Below are 25,852 nucleotides of genomic sequence, written 5' to 3' on the forward strand. Positions count from 1 at the left end.
AGGTGGTGACACAGAGACAGGTAGGGGGGCCCATAGCAAAGCCAGGCAAGGAGGTCCCGAGATGATTGTGGGTGGCAGGGAAGGAAAAAATATTCCTTGACTTTGTGCCTGGACCTGGTTGCAATAAACGCCCAAGAGGTAGTTCCTATCATCGTGCACATTTCGCTGAGGGAAGAAACTGAGGGTCAGTGACCCAAGTGAAGTGACTTGCCCAAGATCATGCAGGAAGACATGGGTAATTGTAATTTGAACCAAGGTCCCAGCAAAGCGGGATTGTTGGGGCTGAGTGGGCCGGCTCCTGCACTTCCTTCCCTCTCCCTGGGCTTGGGTACCCCACTTGTCCAGACAGCGGCCGGGCTTGTCACGGGGCTCTGTACAGCCTTTTCTACTCTCCCGGCTGCCAGCGTCCCGCCCCGTCCCCTCCCAGCCCCCAAGGGAGGAGGGGAGAGCTGCAGAGAGGAGGAGGGGTCGGGGAGGCCCGGCTTTATAAAGGCGGCTGGAACAACCCTGCCCGCCAGACCCCGTCGCCCGGATCCCCTGAGCTGCCCGCCACCCCACGTGACCGCGCCGCCCCCCAGCTCCACCGCTGAGTGAGTTGGGGCGCGTCCCCATCCCGTCCCTAGTCCCTCGCCGAGCCGCGTGGTGCACTGAAGCCGGGGTGGGGAGGAGAGCCGATGAAGGAGAACGCTAACATGGGGGGCTCCAGGCAGAATCTCTAATGGGAGAGATTTAGGACCTGAGGGAGCCGGGAGACCCGGGAGCCCACGGTCTGGTCGGCCACCTCCTCTCCTCCCCGCGCGCGAGGCCTAGGAGACCGCAAGCCACCCTCCAGGAATGCGCGTGCAGTCGTTGCCGTGGCAACGTGCAAGCCTGCGCGGGCCCACCGCTAAAGGAAAGGGGAGGTTGTTGGGGGTGTGGGGGCTGGTCCCCTGGAGGTCCAAACTCATCACGCGGCGGTAGCACGAGGGAACTGGGGACGTCCCCTCCCCCGTGTCCCAAATCCTCTGGGAGCCAGAACGCAAGTCGCATCGCCTCTGTGAGCCTCAGTTTCCACATCTGCCAAATGGAGGCAAGAATATTGGTTCCAAGTTCCCCGAAGAGTTATCTGGAGGGTAACGATCCAAGCTAGTCCCCACTTATGGTTAGACGTCCAAGGAATGGGTTTAAGCGGCTCAGATAACTCCTGCGACCCCACCCCACCCCCAGGCCCGCTCGCCATGGCCCTCTTCGGGACCCTCTTCCTAGCGCTGCTGGCAGGCGCTCACGCAGAGTTCCCAGGCTGCAAGATCCGCGTCACCTCCAAGGCGCTGGAGCTGGGTAAGGCTCAGGGGCAGACAGGGACGGACGGGAGCGGACGGGATTGGGGTCGCCCCAACAGTGGGCACGGGAGCTAAGGGTTTCGTTGCTGCCTCAGTGAAGCAGGAGGGGCTGCGCTTTCTGGAACAAGAGCTGGAGACCATCACCATTCCGGACCTGCGGGGCAAAGAAGGCCACTTCTACTACAACATCTCTGAGTAAGTGGGGGGCGGGGCCTCGCGATCCGGGGCGGGGCCTCGGCGGTGGAGGCGGGGCCCGAGAAATCTCAGGGTCTCGGGAGACTGGAGGCTGAGTGGGATGGGGCGTGGCCAAATCGATGAGGCAAGACTTAAGAAACCGGATGGGGCCGAAAAGATAAAGGCCAAGCCAGCCATCATAGGCGGGCCCAGGCAGATGGGCGTGGCCTTGAAAATGTAGAGGGGGCCAAGAAGGAAGCAGTACCAGTGGATGTGAGGCGTGGCCGAAGAGCACCAGAAAGGTGGAGTCAAGGAACTTGCCAATAGGCACGGGGTGAAGCTAATGGGAGGGGTGGGGGAACTGAAGGCTCTAAGTATGGTTTAGGATGAGGGAGGGGGAATAAGGGAATTGAGATGTGAGGCGGAGCTTAGATGATGGAGGCAAAGTGAACGGACTCTAAAGACCGGGTGTAGCAACCCCAGGGTGTGGGAGGGGAGGGGGTGCAAGCAAACAAGACTTTTTTTTTTTTTTTTTTTCTGAGAGGGAGTCTTGCTCTGTTGCCCAGGCTAGAGTGCAGTGGCGCGATCTTGGCTCACTGCAACCTTCGCATCCCGAGTTCAAGCGATTTTCCTGCCTTGGCCTCCCGACTAGCTAGGACTATAGGCGCGTGCCACCACGCTCTGCTAAGTTTTGTATTTTTAGTAGAGACAGGGGTTTCACTATGTTGGCCAGACTGGTCTCGAACTCCTGACCTCAAGTGATCCGCCAGCCTCGGCATCCTAAAGTGCTGGGATTACAGGCATGAGCCACTGCACCTGGCAAACAAACAAACAAGACTTTTAAGCGATGGGGTGAAGCTCACTTTTAACACCTGGATCAGGAAGACCTCATCTCTCAGCCACCCAAATTCAACTTTGAGCCACCCAAGTCTAAGTTGGGCACTTGAGGGACAATGGAAGAATTCATTCCACCCACTCCCGCTTCCCCAGGCCTGGACTTGAAAGGGAAGCAGACAAATTTCCTGTCGTTGGGGGAGTTCCCTCTTTTTGGCCCTGGATCTGACCCTGAGGCCTCCCGTAGGGTGAAGGTCACAGAGCTGCAGCTGACATCTTCCGAGCTCGATTTCCAGCCACAGCAGGAGCTGATGCTACAAATCACCAATGCCTCCTTGGGCCTGCGCTTCCGGAGACAGCTGCTCTACTGGTTCTTGTAAGGACCCAGCACCCTCAGGGGAGTGGAGAGTGGGTCAGGAGGGCTGGAGGTGCTGTGGGGCTGTGAGCAGCCTCCTTAGCCTTCCTGAGTTTCAGTTTCTTCATCTGTGTAATAGGAACAGGCATATGCATTTCTTAAGAGTTGGTAGGATGTGTGGAAAGAAGTGAAATCTTATTAAGAGGTGTGGTGATGCATGGGAGTACTGAAGACTCAATTGAGCTCCTACCTGGAGTGAATATTAACCCCCTTGGCAGCTATGATGGGGGCTACATCAACGCCTCAGCTGAGGGTGTGTCCATCCGCACTGGTCTGGAGCTGTCCCGGGATCCCGCTGGACGGATGAAAGTGTCCAATGTCTCCTGCCAGGCCTCTGTCTCCAGAATGCACGCGGCCTTCGGGGGAACCTTCAAGTAAGCCCCAGCCCCAACCCCAGCTCACCCCTTTCGAGCCCCACAGCTCATCTGCCTAGCGCAATGCAAAGTGCATAGGCCTGGGAATCAGACCAACTGGGTCCAAAGCTCAGCTCTGTCACTTCCTGGCTGTGTGAACTTGGCCAAGTCACTGAAGCTTGATGCCTCAATATCCTCATTTTATAAGATACTATTTTATAAGATCGTTGCCATGATTATTTGTGTTGGTATATGTAAAAAATATTTATAACAAGGCTGGCTGTGGTGGCTCATGACTGTAATCCCAGCAATTTGGGAGGTCAGGGTGGGCGGATCACAAGGTTAACAGATCAAGACCATCCTGGCCAACATGGTGAAACCCTGTCTCTACTAAAAATACAAAAATTAGCTGGGTGTGGTGGCACGTGCCTGTAGTCCCAGCTACGTGGGAGGCTGAGGCAGGAGAATCGCTTGAATCCGGGAGGCGGAGGTTGCAGTGAACCAAGATCACGCCACTGCACTCCAGCCTGGCACATCTCAAAAAAAAAAAAAAAAAATTTAGAACAGCACCTGGCATATGATAAATGTATATTTAAGTGCTGGCCACTTGGATAAGAGTAACTGTGAGGACTGATATGCACAGTTGGCCATGTACTGGATTCTCAATAATCGGTATCTCTAAATAATAACAACAAAAATAATAATTTTTTTTTCTTTTTTGAGAGGGAGTCTCACTCTGTCACCCAGGCTGGAGTGCAGTGGCGCCATCTCAGCTCACTGCAACCTCCACCTCCCAGGTTCAAGCGATTCTCCTGCCTCAGCCTCCCAAGTAGCTGGGACTACAGGCATGCGCCACCATGCCCAGCTACTTTTTTTGTATTTTTAGTAGAGACAGGGTTTCGCCATATTGGCCACGCTGGTCTCGAACTCCTGACCTCAGGTGGTCCACCCACCTTGGCCTACCAAAGTGCTGGGATTACAGGCATGAGCCACTGTGCCCAGCCTATTTTTTTATTTTTGCTGCTGAGAAGGGGATATTGTTCTTGTTCTGGAAGAGGGTGGGAGAGAGAAGATGATGGATTATCACCTGGTGTTGGTACACTGTCAGTATTATTTATTCATCAAACAAAGTGTATGCCAGGCCCTGAGGATGCAGGAAGAAGCTCAGAGCCTATCTGGAGTAAAAAAATTTGATATCAGGGCCTGGAGAGAAGGACTAAGAAAGTGCTTTGGGGATTCAGAGGAGGGGAATCTGGGAAGACTGCCTGGAAGAGGAAGCATCTGAGCTCAGATGGGAAAATACAGGGTAGGAATGCAGAGGGTGGAAGGGAGGGCATCAGTAAGCAGATGGATGTGGGGATGCTCAGAGTGGGTTTGAGGCAATGTGGGTGGATTCATTTGGCTGATGGGACCAGCGAGTAGGTCAGGAGGTCTTGAGAATTAGGCTGGAAAGGGAAATTGGGCCTGGTTCTTAGAAAACCTACGTGGAGGAGCTGTTATTTAGGCTGAAGCTGAGGACTCCCACTGCCACTATTTCCCTAGTCACTGATTTCTCCTGGACCTGGACTGGGGTGGAGGCAGGTTCTGGGCTCACCCGGCCTCTCCTCTCCTCGCAGGAAGGTGTATGATTTTCTCTCCACGTTCATCACCTCAGGGATGCGCTTCCTCCTCAACCAGCAGGTGTGGGCAGCGACAGGTCGCAGGGTGGCAAGGGTGGGCATGCTGTCACTTTGAGAAGGCCCTGACTCTGGCTCCCACCTCGCAGATCTGCCCCGTACTCTACCATGCAGGGATGGTCCTGCTCAACTCCCTCCTGGACACCGTGCCTGGTGAGTTGGTGGCGGGTGAGGCCAGGTGTGCAGCTGTCATGCAGCACCTCAGAGCAGGCCCCTTCCGAACCCTGCTGTTGAACAGTCCTGGGTTCAAATGTGGCCCCTGGAGCTGACTTGCTGTGTGATTTTGGGTAAAGTGCTCATTTCTCTTTGGGCAAAGTGCTTGTTTCCTCACTTGGCTGGCAGTGCCTCCTCCTGGGGTTGCTGTGAGGATTATCTGAGAGAATAGTCGTCAAGGTCCTCAATATGTGCGTGCTGATCACTGGCATCCCATTTGTCTTCATCACCTAGCATCTAATAGGTGCTCAATTAACATGAATTCCCTTTTTCTTTTTTTTCTTGGACGGAGTCTCACTCTGTTGCCAGGCTGGAGTCCAGTGGCACAATCTCAGCTCACTGCAATCTCCACCTCGCAGGTTCAAGCAATTCTCCTGCCTCAGCATCTCGAGTAGCTGGGACCACAGGCGTGCACCACCATGCCCGACTAATTTTTTGTATTTTAGTAGAGACGGGGTTTCACCATGTTGGCCGGGATGGTCTCGATCTCTTGACCTTGTGATCCGCCCACCTTGGCCTCCCAAAGTGCTGAGATTACAGGCATGAGCCACTGTGCCTGGCCATGAATTCCCTTTTTCTAAGCCATGACCTCTGTCTACTGTGGGGCAAAGGTATTGTCCCATCACACCCAACACACAGGCATGGGAAGGGAAGGAGGAGGTAGGAGAAACCAAGGGAAAGGAACCCCATGTCATCTTTTTTTTTTTTTTTTTGAGATGGAGTCTCACTCTGTCACCCAGGCTGGAGTGCAGTGGTGCAATCCCGGCTCCCTGCAACCTCCACCTCCCAGGATCAAACGGTTCTCCTCCCTCAGCCTCCTGAGTAGCTGGGGTTACAGGCGCCCACCACTATGCCCAGCTAATTTTTGTATTTTTAGTATAGATGGGGTTTCACCATGGTGGACCAGGCTGGTCTCAAACGCCTGACCTCAGGTGATCTGCCCGCCTTGGCCTCCCTAAGTGCTGGGATTACAGGTGTGAGCCACTGTGCGCGGCCCCCCATGCCATCTTGTTTAGTTATTTTTTTGAAACCTCTGTAGTGGTAGTAATAATAATAACTAACATTAATGAGCACTTACTACACACCAGGCCCTAAGTGCTTTCCACATAAAACTAATTTGACCCTCATGACAACCCTGTGAGGGATGTGTCCTCATTTTATGGGTGGGACTCTGAGCCTGGAGAGATTAAGCACCTTGTCCCACATCACACAGCTGTGAGTGACTTGAGCCCCTTCCTGCAGTGCGCAGTTCTGTGGATGAGCTTGTTGGCATTGACTATTCCCTCATGAAGGATCCTGTGGCTTCCACCAGCAACCTGGACATGGACTTCCGGGTGAGCTGCTTGGGCTGGTGTATGACCTCTGACCTCCTAACAAGACCTCTTTCTCCACTAAGTTGCGAGATTTTACTTCTTAAAGCACAGCTCTGATGAGGCCACTCTCATTACTGAGAGTGCTATGGCTCCCTATTACTACAGAATTAGGTTCAGCCCCCTGGGTCTGGCATTTGAGCCCTGTTAATCTTACCTGGCCCCACCTTTTATATCTCATCCTGTTTCTATGCAGCTGCTCTTTCCCAAATTGGACCCTCGCTTCCCACCTCAGGACCTTTGCTCATGCACGGCCTTTCCCCAACTGGACATAATTGTCTAGACATAGATTTCTATACAAATAATCTCATTTCATTCTCTCACAACCCTGTGAGTCAGGTACTAACATCATCTTAACTTTAGGAATGTGGAGACTTACTCATAGAGGTGACATCACTTGCCCAAGGCCACATAGCTAGTGTGTAGCCACTACCTTTGGTCTCCCAGAGAAGTATAGCAGTTTCAGAGTGCAGACTCGGGAGCTAGAATCAGTTGGGTGCAGTGGCTCATGCCTGTAATCCCAATACTTTGGGAGGCCCAGGCAAGAGGATCGCTTGAGCCCAGGAGTTTGAGACCAGCTTGGGCATCATAGTGAGACCTCCTCTACAAAGAGAAAAAGAATGCCTGAAGTTCAAATCCTAGCTCTGCCACTGACTAGCTGCATGGCCCTAAGCATAAGTTTTCAGTTGGCCAGTTTCCTAACATGTAAATGGCAATAATCTAGTAAGAAAGCACATGTTGTTATGCAGATTAAAGGAGCTGATCTATGTGAAGAGCTTAGAGTACTTGGCAAAGAAGCATGAGTATGCACAATATATGTAAACAGTAGCTGTTGTTACTGCCTCTAGCTTTCAAGGCCCACTCAGATGTCACCTCTTCCATGAAATCTTTCCTGACCCTCCCTCCTCCAGTCTGACAGGCTTGCCCCCTGGTAGCAGGTGTCCTCCTTCCAATGCCTTTTAAGAGATGTGCTTGTGAGTCCTCCAAGAACAGCAGCTGGGTTCCCGCCATCCCCCCACAGTGTCTAGCACGGGGCCGGGAGACACCTGCTGTCAGTCCAGGTTCCGGGCCAGTCTGCCTTGACCCTGACCGTGAATGCTCCACTCCAGGGGGCCTTCTTCCCCCTGACTGAAAGGAACTGGAGCCTCCCCAACCGGGCGGTGGAGCCCCAGCTGCAGGAGGAGGAGCGGATGGTGTATGTGGCCTTCTCTGAGTTCTTCTTCGACTCTGCCATGGAGAGCTACTTCCGGGCAGGGGCCCTGCAGCTGTCGCTGGTGGGGGACAAGGTATGCCACGGCCTGTTTGTGGGATGGGCAAGAGAGGGTCTGTGACAGAGCTCACTCCCTTACTCCTGATTCTCCCTGTTCAGGTGCCCCACGACTTGGACATGCTGCTGAGGGCCACCTACTTTGGGAGCATTGTCCTGCTGGTGAGTGCTGGTGGGGGCAGGGATAGGGCCACCTGCACACCAGTGAGACCAGGGAGGGGTGCAGGCAGGGCCCCCAGTGGCGGCCACGCAGACAGGGCCCTGGCCTCTTGTCTGTGGCCAATCCCCCTCGCCCTGTCATGGCTGTTCCCGTCGGTGAATCGGGCTGCTCCTTCCTGCCCCGTCTCCTTCGCAGAGCTGCTGTGAGGATTAGTGAGAACCCAAGCTTTGCAAGTGTGAGGGCTTTAATAATAATTCACATGTACTTTTGTTTATTTGTGTATCGGGGAGGAGAGTGAGAGTTACACATTTTATTTATTTATTTATTTTGAGACAGAGTCTCACTTTGTCACCCAAGTTGGAATGCAGTGGCACAATCTAGGCTCACTGCAACCTCTGCCTCCCAGGGCTCAAGCCGTCCTCCTGCTTCAGCCTCTTGAGTAGCTGGAATTACAGGCTTGTGCCACCACGCCCCGCTAATTTTTATATTTTGTTCAGACAGGGTTTCATCATGTTGCTCAGGCTGGTCTTGAACTCCTGGGCTCAAGTGATCACCCATTTTGGCCTCCCAAAGTGCTAGGATTACAGGTGTGAGCCACCACACCCAGCAGAATTACAAATTTTAAAAGAAATAATTCAGTTATTATCATCATCCAATTTATGGCTAAGCAGTTAAGGGCAGGGTCTCTATTGTCAGACTGCCTGGGCTTCAAGCCTAGTTCTGAAACTGAATAACTACATAACCTCTACAAGTTACTTAACCTCTCTGTGCCTCAATTTCCCCATCTCAAAAATGGGGATATGGCTGGGCATGATGGCTCACGCCTATACTCTGAGAACTTTGAGAGGTCAAGGTAGGAAAATTGCTTGAGCCCAGGAGTTTGAGACCAGCCTGGGCAACATAGTGAGACACTGTCTCTATTGAAAAGTAAATTTTTAGTCAGATCTTTTTTTTGGGTGGGGGGACAAAGTCTCACTCTGTCACCCAGGCTGGAGTGCAGTGGCGCAATCTTGGCTCACTGCAACCTGTGCCTCCCGGGTTCAAGCAATTCTCTGCCATGACACTTAGCCTGAAAAATAAGTTTGTAAAAAATAACAACAATAAAATTGGTAGTAATAATATCTGCCTCACATGGTTATTATGAGGTTTAAAGGAGCCAACACATATACAGTGTTTAGAATCATGTTTGGTGAAGATTAGGCAGCTGCATCTTATAGTATTCCTTCACTGCCTATAGAAGAAAGCATAGCAGTTTAGAGAAAGAAGGTATGGCCAGGCACGGTGGCTCACGCCTGTAATCCCAACACTGGGAGGCTGAAGCCGGCAGATCGCTTGAGCCCAGGAGTTTGAGACCAGCATGGGCAACATGGCCAAACCCCATCTCTACAAAAAGACAAAAGCAAAAACAAAAACAAAAAACAAATACAAAAATAAGCCAGGCGTGGTGGCATGAACCTGTGGTCTCAGCTGTTCAGGAGGCTGATGTGGCAGGGTCACTTGAGCTGAGGAGGTTGAGGCTGCAGTGAGCTGTGATCATGCCACTGCATTCCAGCCTGGGCGACAGAGACCCTGTCTCAAAAAAAAAAGGAGAGAGCAAAAAGATATGGCAAGGGGTCTGGGCGTGGTGGCTCATGCCTGTAATCCCAGCACTTTGGGAGGCCGAGGTGGGGGAATCACCTGAAGTCAGGAGTTCGAGACCAGCCTGGCCAACATGGCGAAACCCTGTCTCTACTAAAAATACAAAACTTAGCCGGGCATGGCGGCAGGCGCCTGTAATCCCAGCTACTTGGGAGGCTGAGGCGGGAGAATCGCCTGACCCTGGGAGACAGAGTTGCAGTGAGCCGAGATTGTGCCACTGCACTCCAGCCTGTGCAACAGAGTGAGACTCCATATCAAAAACAGAAGACATGGCAAGGGGCTGAGATACTAATGCAAAAAGGACATCCATGAAGAGTCTGGATTGGAGATGGACCTGAATATTGAGATGTATTTAGGAAGCAGAAAGAGAAGAACACATTCCTGTTTCTTTGTGTGGCAATGGCATGAAGGCTAGATGCAGATTTGAGGGTTTTGGAAGCCAGAGCTGTCTCTGTATTTGCAATATGAGAGTCCCCAGAAGACAGAAGCTGCACCTGCCTTCCTTCCCCTTCTTCCCTGGGGGCTCCACAGGAAATGGCAGGGACTTGACCCACCCCTGCTGCTCATCCCCCAGAGCCCAGCAGTGATTGACTCCCCATTGAAGCTGGAGCTGCGGGTACTGGCGCCACCACGCTGCACCATCAAGCCCTCTGGCACCACCATCTCTGTCACTGCTAGCGTCACCATCGCCCTGGTTCCACCAGACCAGCCTGAGGTCCAGCTGTCCAGCATGACTATGGTACGGGTCCTGGAGTGGGGGCTGCTGGCTGGGGGTCAGGGAAAAAATGGGCTGTGGGTTACTGACCTTCTGGGTCAGTAACATCCTCCTCCCCACGTTCCTGCAGGACGCCCGTCTCAGCGCCAAGATGGCTCTCCGGGGGAAGGCCCTGCGCACGCAGCTGGACCTGCGCAGGTAGGCAGGTGCACCTCCCTGCACCTCAGTGTCTTGAGGACAATCACACCTGTCCACAGGGATGTTGAGCTAAAGTTCAGTGATACCTATAAGCCACTGAAAGCTGGGGTCTGTCTTTGTTAATGCATCCCAAAGTGCTTTGGTAAAGTCTAACTCCTCTGCATTCTCGCATGTCCCAGAAGCAGGCAGGGCAGGTATTATGAGAGATGAACAAACGGGTCCAGCAATGTTAAATAACATGCCCACAGTCACACAGCAAAGATCAGAACATGGGTTTTGACAAAAACCTCAGCACAACACAGCTTTGTGACCTTGAGGCCATTTTATCTTTCTTTTTTAAAAATGTTATTATTATTTTTTTTTTTTTTGAGAAGGAGTTTCGCTCTTGTTGCCCAGGCTGGAGTGCAATAGTGTGGTCTTGACTCACTGCAACCTCTGCCTGCCGGGTTTAGGCAATTCTCCTGCCTCAGCTTCCTGAGTAGCTGGGATTACAGGTGTGCACCACCATGCCCGGCTAATTTTTGCATTTTTAGTAGAGACGGGGTTTCACCATGTTGGTCAGGCTGGTCTCGAACTCCTGACCTCAGGTGATTCACCTGCCCCGGCCTCCCAAAGTGCTGGGATTATAGGTACGAGCCACTGTGCTTGGCCTTATTTTATTGTATTTATTTATTTTTGAGACAGAGTCCCACTTTGTTGCCCAGGCTGGAGTGCAGTGGTGCAATCATAGCTCACTGCAGCCTTGACCTCCTGGGCTCAAGTGATCATCCAGCCTCAGCTTCCCGAGAAACTAGGACTGCATGCATGCACCACCATGCCTGAGTATTTTATTTTTTGTAGAGATGGGGTCTCACTTTGTTGCCCAGGCTGGTCTCCAATTCTTGGGCTCAAGTGATTGTCCCACCTTAGCCCCCCAAAGTGCTGGGATTACAGGCATGAGCTGCTGCACCCAGCCCATTTTGTCTTTCCAGGCCTCATTTTCTCCATGTGTTTAATACAGGCAAAAGTAGCATCTGCCTTCTAGGGCTGTGCTGTCCAGTATGGTAGATACTAGCCACATGTGACTATTTACATTTAAATTAATTATAATTAAATAGTTTTTCAGCTGTACTAAGCCACATTTCATTAGCCACATGTGGCTAGTGACTACCATAGTAGACGGTGCAGATACAAAACGTTTCATAGAAAATCTGACTGGACAGTGCTGTTCTAAGGTTAAAGGAGATAATGTAGGTTAGGACCCTAGGTTTTAGAGGCAGGTTCTGACACTTCCCAGCTGTGTGACTTCAGGCAAATTACCTAACCTTGCGGGGCCTCATTTTCCTCATCTATAAAGTGCAAATCCTAATAGTGCCCACTCCTTGGGCTTGTTATGAGGACTAAACCAGTTGGTACTGTATTTTAAAACAGTTTACTAATATTAACTTTTTAAACACTTTGGCTGGGTGCAGTGGCTCACACCTGTAATCTCAACGCTTTGGGAGACCAAGGCGGGTAGATTGCTTGAGGCCAGGAGTTTGATACCAGCCTGAGCTACAAAGTGAGATCCTGTCTCTACAAAAAAATTTAAAAGTTAGTCGGTCATGGTGATGCACGCCTGTGGTCCCAGCCACTTGGGAGCCTGATGTGGGAGGCTGATTTGAGCCCTGGAGGTCAAAGCCACAGCCAAGTGAAATTGCACCACTGCCCTCCAGCCTGGGCAACACAGTGAGGTGCTGTCTCAAAAATAAATAAAAAGAAAATAAATATGCTTAGTGTCTGATAGGAACTAAGCAATGTGAAGTTTTGTTACATAAAATAAATAACACCTGCAAAGCTACCAGCAGAAGTCTGGCACATTAGAAGTACTCAATAAAGGCTGGGCGCAGTGGCTCACGCCTGTAATCCCAGCACTTTGGGAGGCCGGGACGGGTGGATCACAAGGTCAGGAGATCGAGACCATCCTGGCTAACATGGTGAAACCCTGTCTCTCCTAAAAATACAAAAAATTAGTTGGGCGTGGTGGCAGGCACCTATGGTCCCAGTTACTCAGGAGGCTGAGGCAGGAGAATGGCATGAACCGGGAGGTGGAGCAGTGAGCCGAGATCACGCCACTGCACTCCAGCCTGGGCGACAGAGCGAGACTCTGTCTCAAAAAAAAAAAAAAAAAAAAAAGAAGTGCTCAATAAATAAAAAGTAGCAGTCTTGGAGAAAAGGACACCCAAGTGGCAGCAATGACTGCCCCGAGGATACCTGGAAAGTTGTAGCACCTGGAAAGGTGCCTAGGTGGACATCTGAGCCTGCAACTCAGGCACCTCTGGCAGGTAGGCCTGGGTGGCCTGAGGAAGGGGAGCTTCCAGGCTTCCTGCCCACAGGGCTCCTTTCTCTCCCGCAGGTTCCGAATCTATTCCAACCATTCTGCACTGGAGTCGCTGGCTGTGAGTGGGGAAGGGTGGGTGGGCTGGGCTGGGTTTGTTGAGATCCTGACCCTCACCTTTCCCTCCTCCTCATATAACTGCTCACCTGTGGGCAGCTAAAGGCAAACCCACCCTTGACTCGCTGCCCTATTTCCCCCCTTGCCCCTCCCAGCTGATCCCATTACAGGCCCCTCTGAAGACCATGCTGCAGATTGGGGTGATGCCCATGCTCAACGGTAAGGCTGGGGTGTGAGGACGGAGGAAGAAAGGAGGGGTGAACTGGGTGGGCCCAGACTGAGCGGGGTGCTCCCACCCACAGAGCGGACCTGGCGTGGGGTGCAGATCCCACTACCTGAGGGCATCAACTTTGTGCGTGAGGTGGTGATGAACCATGCGGTGAGTGGGGGCAGGGTGGGGAAGGAGGGAGGGCCTTCCCCCCTCTCTATAGCTCCCCAGTGCCCTCCATTACCTGACCCCAGCTCCCCCATTAACAGTCGCCCCCTACCGTTTTAATCTTAGACTCCCAAAAGCCTTTGCACACACTGTGACTTCTCCCTGGAGCACTCTTCTCCCATCCCAATACATACTAATCATTCAGGTCTTAGCTCAGAGGTCACCTCCTCCAAGAGGCCCTCCTTGACACCCTAGTCTACACTCCTACAGCCTCATTTTAGCACCTTGACATGGAATTATCCATTAGATTGAATCCCTGAAAGACAAAGACTGTCTCTTGATCTCTAAACTCTGGCCTCAGTAACTGAATGAATAAATGAGGCTCCCCTCTCCCCCACACAGGGATTCCTCACCATCGGGGCTGATCTCCACTTTGCCAAAGGGCTGCGAGAGGTGATTGAGAAGAACCGGCCTGCCAATGTCAGGGCGTCCACTGCCCCCCCACCCTCCACAGCAGCTGTCTGAGCCCTCAACCCCCACGCTGGCAGCTGTCATTCAGGACTCCAACCCCTCTCAGCCCCTCTTTTCCCACATTCATAGCCTGTAGTGCCCCCTCTAACCCCCACTGCCACAGAGAAGACGGGGTTTGAAGCTGTATCCAATTTAATTCCATAATCAGTCAATCTATCAATTACAGTCCATCCACCACCTCCCTGTGGGCTGTCCTGAGCTCTGTTGGGTTCCTGGGATGGGATCAGTGCATCATGAAGGGCATTCTTTAAGCAGAGAGGGGGCCAGGCCACCCCATTCAGGAACTGCTGCGGGAATAAAGTGCTAACTTGCCCCCAGGCTGTCTATGGGAGACCCTGGGCCCAGTCTGGGATGTACAGGGCTGTGGGAAGGGGGCAGTCCTGGAGGCAGAACCTGGCCTGCAGGGGCACCTTGCTTAGAAGAGGACTCTCCTAGCGGGAGAGGCTGGGAGGGGCTGCATCAGGCCGTGGAGCTGGTTGCCGTGGTCATCAGTATGGCTGCTTGTTCAGGAAGCGGGAGAACATGGTGAAGGCAGCGAGGGGCTTGTCGGTGGGAACCATGTGGCCAGCGCCCTGAGGAGCAATGTTCGTGAGCTCCTGACCCCCATCATTCCTTCCTCCTCATGTAACTGCTCACTCGTGGGGAATTCCTTCATCCCAAGCCCTTTATTCTTCCCAGAACCCTCCCCACCCCTCTCCAAAAAAACTTGCCCATACAGGGGCCAGATGGTGACCCATGACCCAGCCTAAAAGGCAGCCGGAGGGAAAGGACGGGTGGGTCCTGCTCACCTCCGGCCCAGTTATCCCTCAGCAGGCCCAGACCCTACCTTGATGGTGAGAAAGGCGATGTGGGAGAACTCCTTCACAAAGCCGGCAATCTGCTCCCCACTGTCACCGTACTTCACTAACCAAGGACGGCGCTGCACCTCCATCTGCCCCACCAGGAAAGACATCAGCCTACAGCAGCTGCATCCTTGCTCACAGCTACCAGCAAGACCTTAGGGCTGGGAATTCCTCCACACTTGCCCTCTGTGGGCCAGAGCCAGGCAGCCAGCCGGCCACTCCCAGGCATACCCGCCCCCAATCCTCCACAGCAGCCCCTATGCCAGGGCCAGGAATCTCTGCCTTACCTTCTGGTTGAGGGAATCCACAAACCACTCATCCCCCATGAAATTGCAGGCCATGTCTACATCTCCATTATATAACAGGATCTGGTATTTCTAAAGCAGGATGGGGTAAAAATGAGGGGTGTGGAACAAGCACAGTCCCCAGCCCTTCCCTAGTTCAAGGCCTACCCCTCAGGGAATTCAAGGGGCTGAGCTAGATAGCACGAACCAGGGAATTCTCATGTTTTCTAACGACTTACTGCATGTCCAGTATTCTACTAAATGTTTTACCTATGAAGGTAGATACCATTATTATCCCCATTTTACAGATGGGGAATCTGAGGCTCATATTTAAGAAATTTGCCCAAGATTATGTGGCCAGTACAGGGACTTGCAAACAGGCAATGTGACTCCAGAGCCCATGCTATTAACCACTGTGCTGGACAGAACCTAGTCCTAACTTGGCCCTGCCAGTGCCTCCTATATCACCTTGTACAAGGTCTCCTCCCACCCTGGACCTCTGCTGGCCCATTTTTGGCATGAATGAAGCTCTTTTCACCCTTAAGGCTCCTTGGCTGATGCAGACCCCTTGGCCTCCTATAGCAGGACAGCATGGGTGGGGACAAACCCAGGTTCAAATTCTGACCCCACCAATCACAGGACCCTGGGCTTTGCCTTTCAGAGTTTCAGCTTCCCTTGTCCTGACAGGAAGTCTAAAGGGCCCCCAGCTTGCTGTGCTACTCTGGGGTCCTAAGGCTGCTGGTGATCCAGCTATGCTGTCCCCACTCACCTGTGAGCTAAGCAGCTTCAGATACTGGGAGTTCATGCTTCGGTAGAGACGGCGGTACTGTAAGTTTACCAGAAAGCTGCCGGGAACATACGACCAGGCCCCAGGAAGACCAGGTAGGGGCGAAAAGTAGTCAACAGATCAGACCTTCTCTCTTATCTCCAAGCTCCAACCCAGAAGGCAGACATCTGGGTTCCACTCCCCTTTTGGGGGGCCACCTCTCTAGGACTGACTTGGATGATGGGCTGGATGGGCTGGGATTCAGACAGCCTCAACTCACCCACATTTAGAAATGTACAGGGATGCTGGACGCGGTGGCTCACGCCTGTAAATCCCAGCACTTTGGGAGACCGAGGCGAGTGGATCACGAGGTCAGGAGTTCAAGACCAGCCTGACCAACATGGTGAAACCCCATCTCTACTAAAAAAAAAAAAAAAAAAATAGGCCGGGCGCGGTGGCTCACGCTTGTAATCCCAGCACTTTGGGAGGCCGAGGCGGGCGGATCACGAGGTCAGGAGATCGAGACCACGGTGAAACCCCGTCTCTACTAAAAATACAAAAAAAATTAGCCAGGCGTGGTGGCGGGCACCTGTAGTCCCAGCTACTCGGAGAGGCTGAGACAGGAGAATGGCGTGAACCCGGGAGGCGGAGCTTGCAGTGAGCCGAGATTGCGCCACTGCACTCCAGCCTGGGCGACACAGCGAGACTCCGTCTCAAAAAAAAAAAAAAAAAATACAAAAATTAGCCAGGCGTGGTGGTGCCTGCCTGTAGTCCCAGCTACTCAGCAGGCTGAGGCAGGAGAATCACTTGAACCCGGAGGCGGAAGTTGCAGTGAGCCAAGATCACACCACTGCACTCCAGCCTGGGTGACAGAGCAAGACTCCATCTCAAAAAAACAAAAAAAACAAAAAAAACGTGCAAGGGACACATTTTGATTGTTATGAGGACTGGAATGCATCTGGCATTTAGTGTCTAGAGGCCAGCAGGTGTGAGAGTAACAACATATAACAGGGTAGAATGTGAGCACTGACCAATCAAAATGGACCTGAGCAGCCCTGCTGGGCCCAGTGTCACCCTTTTACTTGGGAGGGGTGGGGGGGGCGGTCACAGGAGACTGGACATGGAAGTAACAGTTTGTTGTTGTTGTTTGAGATAGAGTTTCACTTTTGTTGCCCAGGCTGGAGTGCAGTAGCATGATCTCAGCTCACTGCAACCTCCGCCTCCTGGGTTCAAGCGATCCTCCTCCCTCAGCCTCCTGAATAGCTGGGATTACAGGTGCCCACCAGCACACCTGGCTAATTGTTGTATTTTTAGTAGAGATGGGGTTTTATCATGTTGGCCAGGCTGGTCTCGAACTCCTGACCTCAGGTGATTCCCCCACCTCAGCCTCCAAAAGTGCTAGGATTACAGGCGTGAACCACTGCGCCCAGTCAGAAATAATAGTTATTAACCAATGTGATGGCCGGGTGTGGGGACCCACGCCTGTAATCCCAGCACTTTGGGAGGCCAAGGAGGGAGGATTGCTTGAGACCAAGAGTTTGAGACCAACCTGGACAACATAGTGAGACCCTGTCTCTACAAAAAATTTTTTAAAAAATTAGCCAGGAATGGTGGCATGTGCCTGTAGACCCAGCTACTCAAGAGACTAAGGTGGGAGGATCGCTTGAGCCTATGAGGTTGAGGCTGTAGTGAACTGTGAAACAACAACCAATGTGGCTATGTAATGAATTGGGGCTGGGCGGGGTGGCTCATGCCTGTAATCCCAGTACTCTGGGAGGCTGAAATGGGCAGATCACTTGAGCCCTAGAGTTCGAAACCAGCCTGGGCAATATGGTAAAACACCATCTGTACAAAAAACACAAAAATTAGTTGGGGGTGGTGGTGTGCGTCTGTAGTCCCAGCTACTGGGGAGGTGGGAGGATTGCTTGAGCCCACGAGTTCGAGGCTGCAGTGAGCTGTGATCACACCACTGCACTCCAGCTTAAGTGACAGGGTGAGACCCTGTCTCAAACAAAAAAATTTTAAATTTAAAAAAGATAAAAGAATGAATTAGCTGACTCTCAATCCACTGAGGGGTCAGGGATGGATGTTAAACATCCTCTACAGCTCATCGTTCATTGAGAAACTCTACATAGAAGATCCCTGAGAACCTGCTGATGCCTATAAGCCCCAGCAACCCGCCACCCCAAGTCACAGGTGGCCACAGAACCTCACTTGCACATGTCCCATTGCGGCAGCTGCTCCGGGATGTTGAGGGCCTTCCGCACGTACGGGTTGTTGAGGTAGGTGGAAGCAGCTGTTGTGTTGGTGCAGGGGGGGTCCATGCGCACTTTATCCCCTGAGCGCAGCAGTGCCTGGAAGGCACAGACAGAGGGTCACAGCCTCTGCTTCCCTGCCCCTCCCTCTGCCCTCACCTCACCAGGAGGAAGCCCATGCCCTTGCACACCTGATGCCACGTCCGCTTGAGGGGCAGGCGAGTGAAGATGTTGCCCAAATCCTGGACCACAACAGCGTCCTTCTCATACCTGCATGTGAGGTGGGGGGATGGGTGTGGAGCCTCCAGATGGGGCTGGGGTTGGCCCCAGGGGCACCCAACAGCACCTACCTAAAATGGCTGGGCACCCCTCCAGCACAAGGGGCATAGAGGTTGTAGATGTTGAGGCCAGAGTTGCCGACGATGCGGGCCACTTCCTGAAGCTGCAATGATACACCAAGCCACCATGCTTTACAGATCCCCGGCCTCTCCACAACCCCACCAAGTTGTCCCAAGATTTACTGCTCTTGGATTTTACCTCTTCACCCTTCACCCAGTTTTATTCACAGGTAGGGAAACTGAGGCTCAGTGGCAGGAATCTTCCCAGACCTGGGTCCAAATCCTAGCATCACTGCCTCCCAACAGTGTGACTTCAGACAGTGATTTCAAAATTCATGGCCCTCAGTTACCTTATCTGGAAAATTTGGGTAGTACGATCTCATTTGAGAGGGAATCTTGAAGCTTAAATAATCTACATAGACGCAGTTCAGCACAGTGCCTGCCACGTTGCAGGTGTTTGATAAATGTGAAGAAGTCATTTCTCCCTCACAGAGGTTATGGGATTTGCCACCATAGGAGGTGGTGGTGGTGGGAATACACACTTAGACACATGTCCCAGAGAACACTAAATTGCTTAAAGGTGCAAGAAAGCAGTGAGGGATGGAGAACAAGGAGTCCCCAAGGAGGGAATGTGGTCCCGTTCTCAGGATTAGGGATGGGAGAGCTGATGCAAAGTGACGGCAGAACCTCACATTGGTCACGCATTCCGGGTCTTTGTTGTCATAGAAGTTACACTTGTTTTGAGAGCAGCAGTGGGTCTGGAGAGAAGACCAAAGCCTGTAGGAGATGAGAGTGAAAAGTGCATCAGCCTCTGGTGGGAAGAGGAAGGCAGAGGAGGTGAGCATACCCCCAACCTCCCACCAACCTCCCTGACCCTAGGAGACTAGGAAAGATATCACAGGGTGTGGTCTGTAGGTCATCTAAGCTAGCTCCCAAAGAGGTGCCCCAGGGCCATACAGACAGGTCTCCTTAGTTCTTTTAAAATCTGATCTCTGGCTGGGTGCTCTAGCTCACGCCTGTAATCCCAGCACTTTGGGAAGATCATTTGAGGCCAGGAGTTCGAGTCTAGCCTGGCCAACACAGCAAAACCCCATCTCTACTAAAAATACAAAAATTTAGGCAGGTGTGGTGGTATGCGCCTGTAGTCCCAGCTGCTTGGGAGGCTGAGGCACGAGAATTGCTTGAACCTAGGAGGTGGAGGTTGCAGTGAGCTAAGATCGTGCCACTACACTCCAGCCTGGATGACAAAGTGAGAATCTGTCTCAAAAAAAAAAAAAAAAGAAAGAAAGAAAATCTGATCTCTATTCTTTGGCCTTTCAGCACTAGGTTCTTTCTGCAACCCACCTGCTGCTCATAAACCTGGGCTGGGCCTGTCATATCATGTGCCTAGAGGACAGACCCGAGATCATGTGACCACCCTAGAGATTGCCCAACTGCCCTATCCCATACCTGTTCCCCAAAAGGCCATGGTAGTAGGCAAAGTAGACCAGGGAGTTGTCATTCTGCTCATAGGAGGAGAGTCCATTGCCCACAGCCAGCCCCTGTGAAACACCCAGGGCACTCAGCTCATGTGGAGGGTGAAGAGGAGGAGCCTCCCTCACCCTAACACCCAGACCTTTAGCAATCTGGAAGCTGAAACCCAGGGTGGTTTATGGGGTGGGTGGGTATGGGAGGCCACTCAATGCAAAACACAGAGCTGGCAGCCTGACAGGTGAGTTTCCCGTGTGGGAGGCACACAGACAGACCTAGGGCAGCCGGTGGTGGGGAGGTTATGCAGGAAGCTGGGTTGGATGGGGACGTTGACCAGTCTGACCTTGCTAACTGCAAGGCCACAGCCTCAAGGTGCCTCCCTTCCCTCCTGCAGCTGCCCTGCACCTGAAGGTTCATGCTGGGATCCTGCATGACCAGCACGGCCAGGGTGGGGATGTAGATGCCAGCATAGCTCTCCCCGGTCAGGAAAAGTTTGTTGTTCTTGTACTCCGGAAAGAGGCGAAAGAAATCTTGAAGGGCCTCAAAATTGCTCTGGGCGACCTGGGGATGGGAGAGCAAGACAGGGAATCAGGAAGCTTTGGTATTTGAACTGGAAAGAACTTCAGAGATAATGACATCAACCCACCCTATTTGTGCAAGAGGAAGTGACTGGCCACCATATCACAATAGCATATGACAGAGCGAAAAGTGCACTCCAAGGCCATGCTCTCTCTCCCAGCATCATGCCATGGATGGAGGACTGGGGAGCCTGGGGCAGATGGGCAGGCACCGGACTCACCTCAGTGTCATTAGTTGCATAAAACTTGTCATCGGAGTAGGAGAAACCCACCCCAGCTGGGGACTCCAGATATAACACATTGGCAATCTAGAGGGGAGGGAAAAGTTAGCTAACTGCCACCCCATCCAAGTGCCCAGACAGCCCCACAGGACCCACAGCTCCAGCTATACCAGATTCCAAGAATAGGGGTTGTACTCCAGGGTGACACCATCTGGCTGGACCTGAGGAGGAAAGAGATGGCTGAGTAAGTCCCAAGGGCCAGCTAGGTGGAGGGAAAGGGCCACCATGAGAGGCACTTTATATGTGGGCAAAACCTCTGAGAGGTACAGGCAGCAAAGCCAATGGCATAGAGGAAAATCCCAAGGCTTAGGAAGAAGGAAACTTTTTGGAAAATCACAAAGTCCCTTTCTCGCTTTCCCCAGCCTTTTGCTTTGGGAACTGTGCTTTCCCCCTGCTGTCCACTCACCAGGAAGGGGCCATGCTCTGTGAGGAGCCCATCTAGGGAGCTGCAGCCGGGACCCCCATTGAGCCAAAGCACCACAGGGCTGTTTTCGGGATCCTTCTGGGACTCCACAAACCTGGGAGGGGTGTCAGGGCAGGGTTGGCGCAGTTGGGGGGGCCCTTTCCAGCCCTCCTGGCTCCCAGGAGTCCTCAGGGGTCTGCAGAACTACCCCCACCCCTCATCTGTCATCTCTTCTCCCAATCCCGCCCAGGAGGCAGGGCGGCAGACCAGTAGTGGAGGTGCTTGGAGCCGGAGCCTTTGAGGTAGCCGGAGTACTGGCGGAAAGACGGCTGCTTGGCCAGCCCGGGGAGGCGCTGGATCTCGTCCTGGTCGGGGGCTGCCTCGCCTCGGGACGCCCAGGACACTAGCAGCAGCAGCAGGAACAGCGGCGGCGGCGCGGCTCGGATCATCTACGGGAGGCAGCAGAGGGGCTGTTGACTCCCTCCTCAGCGCTTCCGTGCAGCAGCCCCCGGGGAGGAGCTGGCGGTGCCTCCGCGAGGGAAGCCCCGACCCCAGCGCCAGCTCCCACCCGCGAGCCTCCTCTGCCGCGCACCGATCCCGGGCTCGGGGAGCCCCTCCAGCCTCCGGTGCCAGCTCACCTCTGCTCCCCCGCGTCCTTGCTCTCCAGGAGGCGCCCGGGGACTGGAAGTCATGTGTACGAGTCACGTGAACTCCGGCGCCACGTGACAGTCTTCCTCCCGCCCCTTCTTTGGTCCCTACGGACCTGGGGGGCGGTGGCGGTCAATGCCGGGTCAAGGTCCGCCGGCCTCGCGGATCGTAGCCCGGGCGCACGCGATCAGATGATCCTGGTGTGGACAGCCAAGTTGTAGGCGGGCTGGCTGAGCAAGCGGCGCTAGGACCCCCGGGCAGAGTCTCGGGGAAGGTAGTCAGGGGGGAAATGCCTTACAAGGTCCCCTTGCGGTCACCATCTGAGCCCGCCGCCCAAAATAGCCCCCGGCGCCCGCTGGCCTGCCTTATGGCTGAGAGATGGCTGCTGCCTCCGAGCCCGTGGATTCGGGTGCACTCTGGGGACCCTCGCGCCCCGAGCCCCCTACCACCCGCTTCCATCGGGTGCACGGTGCCAACATCCGCGTGGACCCCTCTGGGACGCGGGCCACACGCGTGGAGAGCTTCGCCCACGGCGTGTGCTTCAGCCGCGAGCCGCTGGCCCCGGGCCAGATCTTCCTGGTGGAGATCGAGGAGAAAGAGCTGGGCTGGTGCGGACATCTGCGTCTGGGTCTGACGGCGCTGGACCCCGCCAGTCTGGCCCCCGTTCCCGAGTTTTCTCTGCCCGACCTGGTCAACCTGGGCCACACCTGGGTCTTCGCCATCACGCGCCACCACAACCGCGTGCCCCGGGAGGGCCGCCCGGAGGCGGAGTCAGCGGCCCCCAGCCGACCTCCAACCCTCCTGGTGGAACCATATCTGCGCGTTGAGCAGTTTCGCATTCCCCGGGACCGCCTGGTGGGCCGCAGCCGGCCAGGGCTCTACAGCCATCTCTTGGACCAGCTCTATGAGCTGAACGTGCTGCCTCCGACCGCGCGCCGTAGCCGCCTGGGCGTCCTCTTTTGCCCGCGCCCCGATGGCACGGCCGACATGCACATCATCATCAACGGCGAGGACATGGGCCCGAGCGCCCGGGGACTGCCAGCTGCGCAGCCCCTCTACGCGGTGGTGGACGTGTTTGCTTCCACCAAGAGCGTGCGCCTTGTCCAGCTCGAGTATGGCTGTAGGTATCCCTGGGCAGCGACCCCTCCTGGCTCAGTGTGGGGACAGGAATCTACTAGGGCTCCGTAGCCAACTTGCTAGGCCTTGGTCTGTCCGGCACTAGTTTAAGAGCGGGAGAATCTAGCTTCAAACTGCACCTCTGCTTGTGATCTTGCACAAGCCTCTACCTGGTTTTGGGCCTTAGTACCCATCTTGGCTGATTGATTAAGATGCCCTACAAATTCCCTTTCAGTTTTGATAGTGTTTCCTGTATTCACTTAGGGCAGGGATTCTAAACCAATTTTAGATATTAGGGGCCTCTTTGAGAATTGTTTGGGCCGGGCGCGGTGGCTCAAGCCTGTAATCCCAGCACTTTGGGAGGCCGAGATGGGCGGATCACGAGGTCAGGAGATCGAGACCATCCTGGCTAACACGGTGAAACCCCGTCTCTACTAAAAATACAAAAAATTAGTAGTCCCAGCTACTCGGGAGGCTGAGGCAGGAGAATGGCGTGAACCCAGGAGGTGGAGGTTGTGGTGAGCCGAGATCGCGCCACTGCACTCCAGCCTGGGGGACAGAGAAAGACTCCGTCTCAAAAAAAAAAAAGAATTGTTTGCCTTTTTCTTAGAAACATGCTTGGCCGGGCACGGTGGCTCACACCTGTAATCCCAGCACTTTGGGAGGCCGAGGCAGGCAGATCACTTGAGGCCAGGAGTTCGAGACCAGCCTGGCCAACATGGTGAAAGCCTGTCTCTACTAAAAATACAAAAATTAGCTGGGTGTGGTGGCATGTGCCTATAATCCCAGCTATTCAGAAGGCTGAGGCAGGAGAATAACTTGAACCCGAGAGGTGGAGGTTGCAATGAGCCGAGATCTCACCAGTGCACTCCAGCCTAGGCAACACAGCGAGACTCTGAAAAAAAAAAGAAAGAAAGAAAGAAAGAGAGGAAGAGAGAGAAAGCGAGCAAGCAGGCAAGCAAGCTAGCTCAAGCCTGGGCAACGAAGTGAGACCCCATCTGTACAAAAAATTAAATAATTATCTGGGCATGGTGGTGCATGCCTGTAGTCCCAGCTATTTGGGAGGCTAAGGCAGGAGGATCGCTTGAGCCCCAGAATTGAAGGCTGCAGTTCACTGACCACTGCACTTCAGCCTGGATGACATAGCAAGACCCTCTCTCTTTAAATAAAAGAAAAGAAAGAAACATGCTCATAGACTTGGGCATATTGGCTTTGAGGCATAACAAACCCCAGACTGAGAGCTTCTTAATGCTGAGGTATGATTCATTATAGCCCTGGTAAGCATTGTAGTTATACCTCTCATCACATTTCATGACTTCAATGCACCAGAACCCTCTTTGTGCCAGGCCTGTGCTGGAGGCTTCAGTTGCACAGGCAAATCAGACAATACCCCTGCACCCAGAAGCTGCTAAGTGAACGGGGAAGGGATTGTGCTAAGTGTTATGATATAAACAGGGTTGCAGCTTTGTGATAGCTCTCGGGAAAAGGTGCTTCTCTCAGCCCCATGAACAGCCCCATGAAGCAGGCTGGGCCCAGAGAACAGTAAGGACTTGCCCACATTTAATGACAAAGTGGGGACCATGACCTAGATCATCTGGGTCTTGGCCTCAGACCCACCCTCCAGTTCAGTTTGCCTTTCACAGTCTTCTTCCCACAGTGCCGTCCCTGCAGACTCTGTGCCGCCTAGTGATACAGAGGAGCATGGTGCACCGGCTGGCCATTGATGGACTCCACCTGCCCAGAGAACTTAAGGATTTCTGCAAGTATGAGTGAAGACCCACAGCGCATCAGAGCAGAGCTGCATCCTGGGGCAACAGACCTGTGGCTGGCTGGTCCGAAGTTGGCCACATTGCTGCCAGCCAGGACCAGAAATAAACAGCTGATGCTGACATTTTGATCACTGGAAGGTCTCCTTGCCCCTACAGCCTATGAGAGGCACTTCGTTTAGAATCACTGCAGGTCAGCAGGTCGAAGCAAGAGAGCAGGGGTCCCTAGGCTGGCTGCTTGTTAAGAGTCATCTTAGGATATGTAAAGAGTGCTGGTGTCCCACATCCCATCCCTAGGGATTCGTATTTGATTTGTTGGGAAATTAGGCCTAGACACTCTTTTTTGTAAAAGCTTCTCAAGAGATTCTCATGTACAGCCAGGATTGAGAAGTATGTCCTTAGAACAGAGGTTCCAACTTTGTCATATATTATAATCACTTAAGGAATTTTGAGAAATACCAATACCTGGCCTGTAATCCCAGCACTTTGGGAGGCCGAGGTGGGCAGATCACTTGAGGTCAGGAGTTTGAGACCAGCCTGGCCAACATGGTGAAACCGTCTCTACTAAAAATACAAAAGTTAGCCAGGCGTGGTGGCAGGTGCCTGTAGTTCCCAGCTACTCGGGAGGCTGAGGCAGGAGAATGGCATGAACCCAGGAGGCAGAGGTTGCAGTGAGCTGAGGTCTTTTCCCTGCACACCAGTCTTCCAGTCATGGTGACAAAGTGAGACTCCATCTCAAAAAAAGAAAAAGAAAAATATCAATACTGTGTCTGACCCCAAGTCTTACTCTACAAGGCACGAAGCACTTGGCTCCTGTATTTCCATCTCTGGTCATTTGCTTCCATACAAATGATCTCATTTCATCCTCAAAACTCCTAATGAGGTAGTGGGCAGTCATCAGACGCACTTCACAGATAAGGATATCAAGGAACAAAACTATCTGGGTGACTCGTTCAAGGTTAGGGCAAGAACCTAGAACACCCAGCTCCTGGTCTGGTGCTCTTTTAACCTCAACCTGTTGTCATGTCCAGGTTCTAGAATGAATAGGTCAATGCTGTAAAGTGGATTCCAAGTGTAAAGGGGAGGGTCTATGAGGTGACATTCTAGAAGGGCAAAGAAGGGAGGACAGGAGGCAGATCACTATTCCCTCACAAACTGGGGCTTTGGGGAAGCCATGTCCTACTTCAGGGCTCCACAAACTCATCCAGGTCCTCTGCCTTCTGGCCAAGGTGAGCGGGGGGCACCTACAATTGGAGGGAGTGCTGCAGCTTCCCCTGAGAAGTTCCTTTCTGGCTCTGGGGAGGTGGTGGTTCTGCTGGGCATTTGGGGGCTGGCCCTAGAATCAATTCTTTTAGAAGAAAAGCCATTCCAAACGTCCTTGCCAATCAATAACTACCCGCTTGCTCACTATTCATTAATTCAAAAACACTTCTCCATCACCTACTCCGTGTTG

The 25,852-nt window shown here is 53.1% G+C and overlaps 4 protein-coding genes across 14 annotated transcripts in view; 3 read left to right on the forward strand and 1 right to left on the reverse strand.

The window, feature by feature from the left end:
- PLTP (phospholipid transfer protein) lies at window positions 1–13,831 on the forward strand. Of its 8 annotated transcripts, none has more exons than XM_055265268.2 (16): window positions 1–590; window positions 1,207–1,317; window positions 1,415–1,514; window positions 2,575–2,703; window positions 2,961–3,116; window positions 4,712–4,775; window positions 4,861–4,924; window positions 6,227–6,318; window positions 7,464–7,640; window positions 7,724–7,783; window positions 9,994–10,158; window positions 10,265–10,332; window positions 12,707–12,749; window positions 12,901–12,964; window positions 13,048–13,124; window positions 13,524–13,831. In XM_055265268.2, the coding sequence occupies exons 2-16, from the start codon at window positions 1,218–1,220 to the stop codon at window positions 13,644–13,646; spliced, it is 1,482 nt and encodes a 493-aa protein (XP_055121243.1). In that variant the 5' UTR covers window positions 1–590; window positions 1,207–1,217; the 3' UTR covers window positions 13,647–13,831. The 8 variants fall into 8 exon arrangements, with proteins under 8 accessions (XP_055121243.1, XP_063490228.1, XP_055121245.1 ...); XM_063634158.1 differs by having other exon boundaries at window positions 449–590; window positions 12,916–12,964; XM_055265270.2 differs by lacking the exon at window positions 2,961–3,116 and having other exon boundaries at window positions 449–590.
- On the reverse strand, window positions 13,767–21,602 carry CTSA (cathepsin A). 2 transcript variants are annotated; one of them, XM_055265273.2, is made up of 15 exons: window positions 21,508–21,602; window positions 21,137–21,318; window positions 20,873–20,984; window positions 20,577–20,627; window positions 20,407–20,493; window positions 20,013–20,168; window positions 19,587–19,678; window positions 18,830–18,914; window positions 18,150–18,241; window positions 17,991–18,069; window positions 17,759–17,898; window positions 15,548–15,623; window positions 14,782–14,871; window positions 14,479–14,583; window positions 13,767–14,224 (listed from the first exon to the last, which is right to left on the reverse strand). In XM_055265273.2, the coding sequence occupies exons 1-15, from the start codon at window positions 21,559–21,561 to the stop codon at window positions 14,141–14,143; spliced, it is 1,485 nt and encodes a 494-aa protein (XP_055121248.1). In that variant the 5' UTR covers window positions 21,562–21,602; the 3' UTR covers window positions 13,767–14,140. The 2 variants fall into 2 exon arrangements, with proteins under 2 accessions (XP_055121248.1, XP_055121249.1); XM_055265274.2 differs by lacking the exon at window positions 20,577–20,627.
- On the forward strand, window positions 18,864–24,522 carry NEURL2 (neuralized E3 ubiquitin protein ligase 2). 2 transcript variants are annotated; one of them, XM_055265281.2, is made up of 3 exons: window positions 18,864–18,974; window positions 21,120–22,637; window positions 24,277–24,522. In XM_055265281.2, exons 2-3 carry the CDS (start codon window positions 21,896–21,898, stop codon window positions 24,318–24,320), a joined length of 786 nt encoding a protein of 261 aa, XP_055121256.1. In that variant the 5' UTR covers window positions 18,864–18,974; window positions 21,120–21,895; the 3' UTR covers window positions 24,321–24,522. The 2 variants fall into 2 exon arrangements, with proteins under 2 accessions (XP_055121256.1, XP_055121255.1); XM_055265280.2 differs by lacking the exon at window positions 18,864–18,974 and having other exon boundaries at window positions 21,896–22,637; window positions 24,291–24,522.
- The window catches only part of SPATA25 (spermatogenesis associated 25), a 4,414-nt gene continuing 3,064 nt past the window's right edge, over window positions 24,503–25,852 (forward strand). The window contains exon 1 of one of the 2 annotated variants that reach the window (XM_063634159.1): window positions 24,503–24,592. In XM_063634159.1, coding sequence (XP_063490229.1) covers window positions 24,562–24,592 — 31 coding nt within the window. In that variant the 5' untranslated portion in view covers window positions 24,503–24,561. Of the gene's footprint in view, window positions 24,593–24,640; window positions 25,629–25,852 lie in introns of those variants that run through there. The other variant, XM_055265282.2, reaches the window with a different exon arrangement.

The sequence above is a fragment of the Symphalangus syndactylus genome, chromosome 24, assembly GCF_028878055.3.
Source record: "Symphalangus syndactylus isolate Jambi chromosome 24, NHGRI_mSymSyn1-v2.1_pri, whole genome shotgun sequence".
NCBI classification, from domain to species: domain Eukaryota; kingdom Metazoa; phylum Chordata; class Mammalia; order Primates; family Hylobatidae; genus Symphalangus; species Symphalangus syndactylus.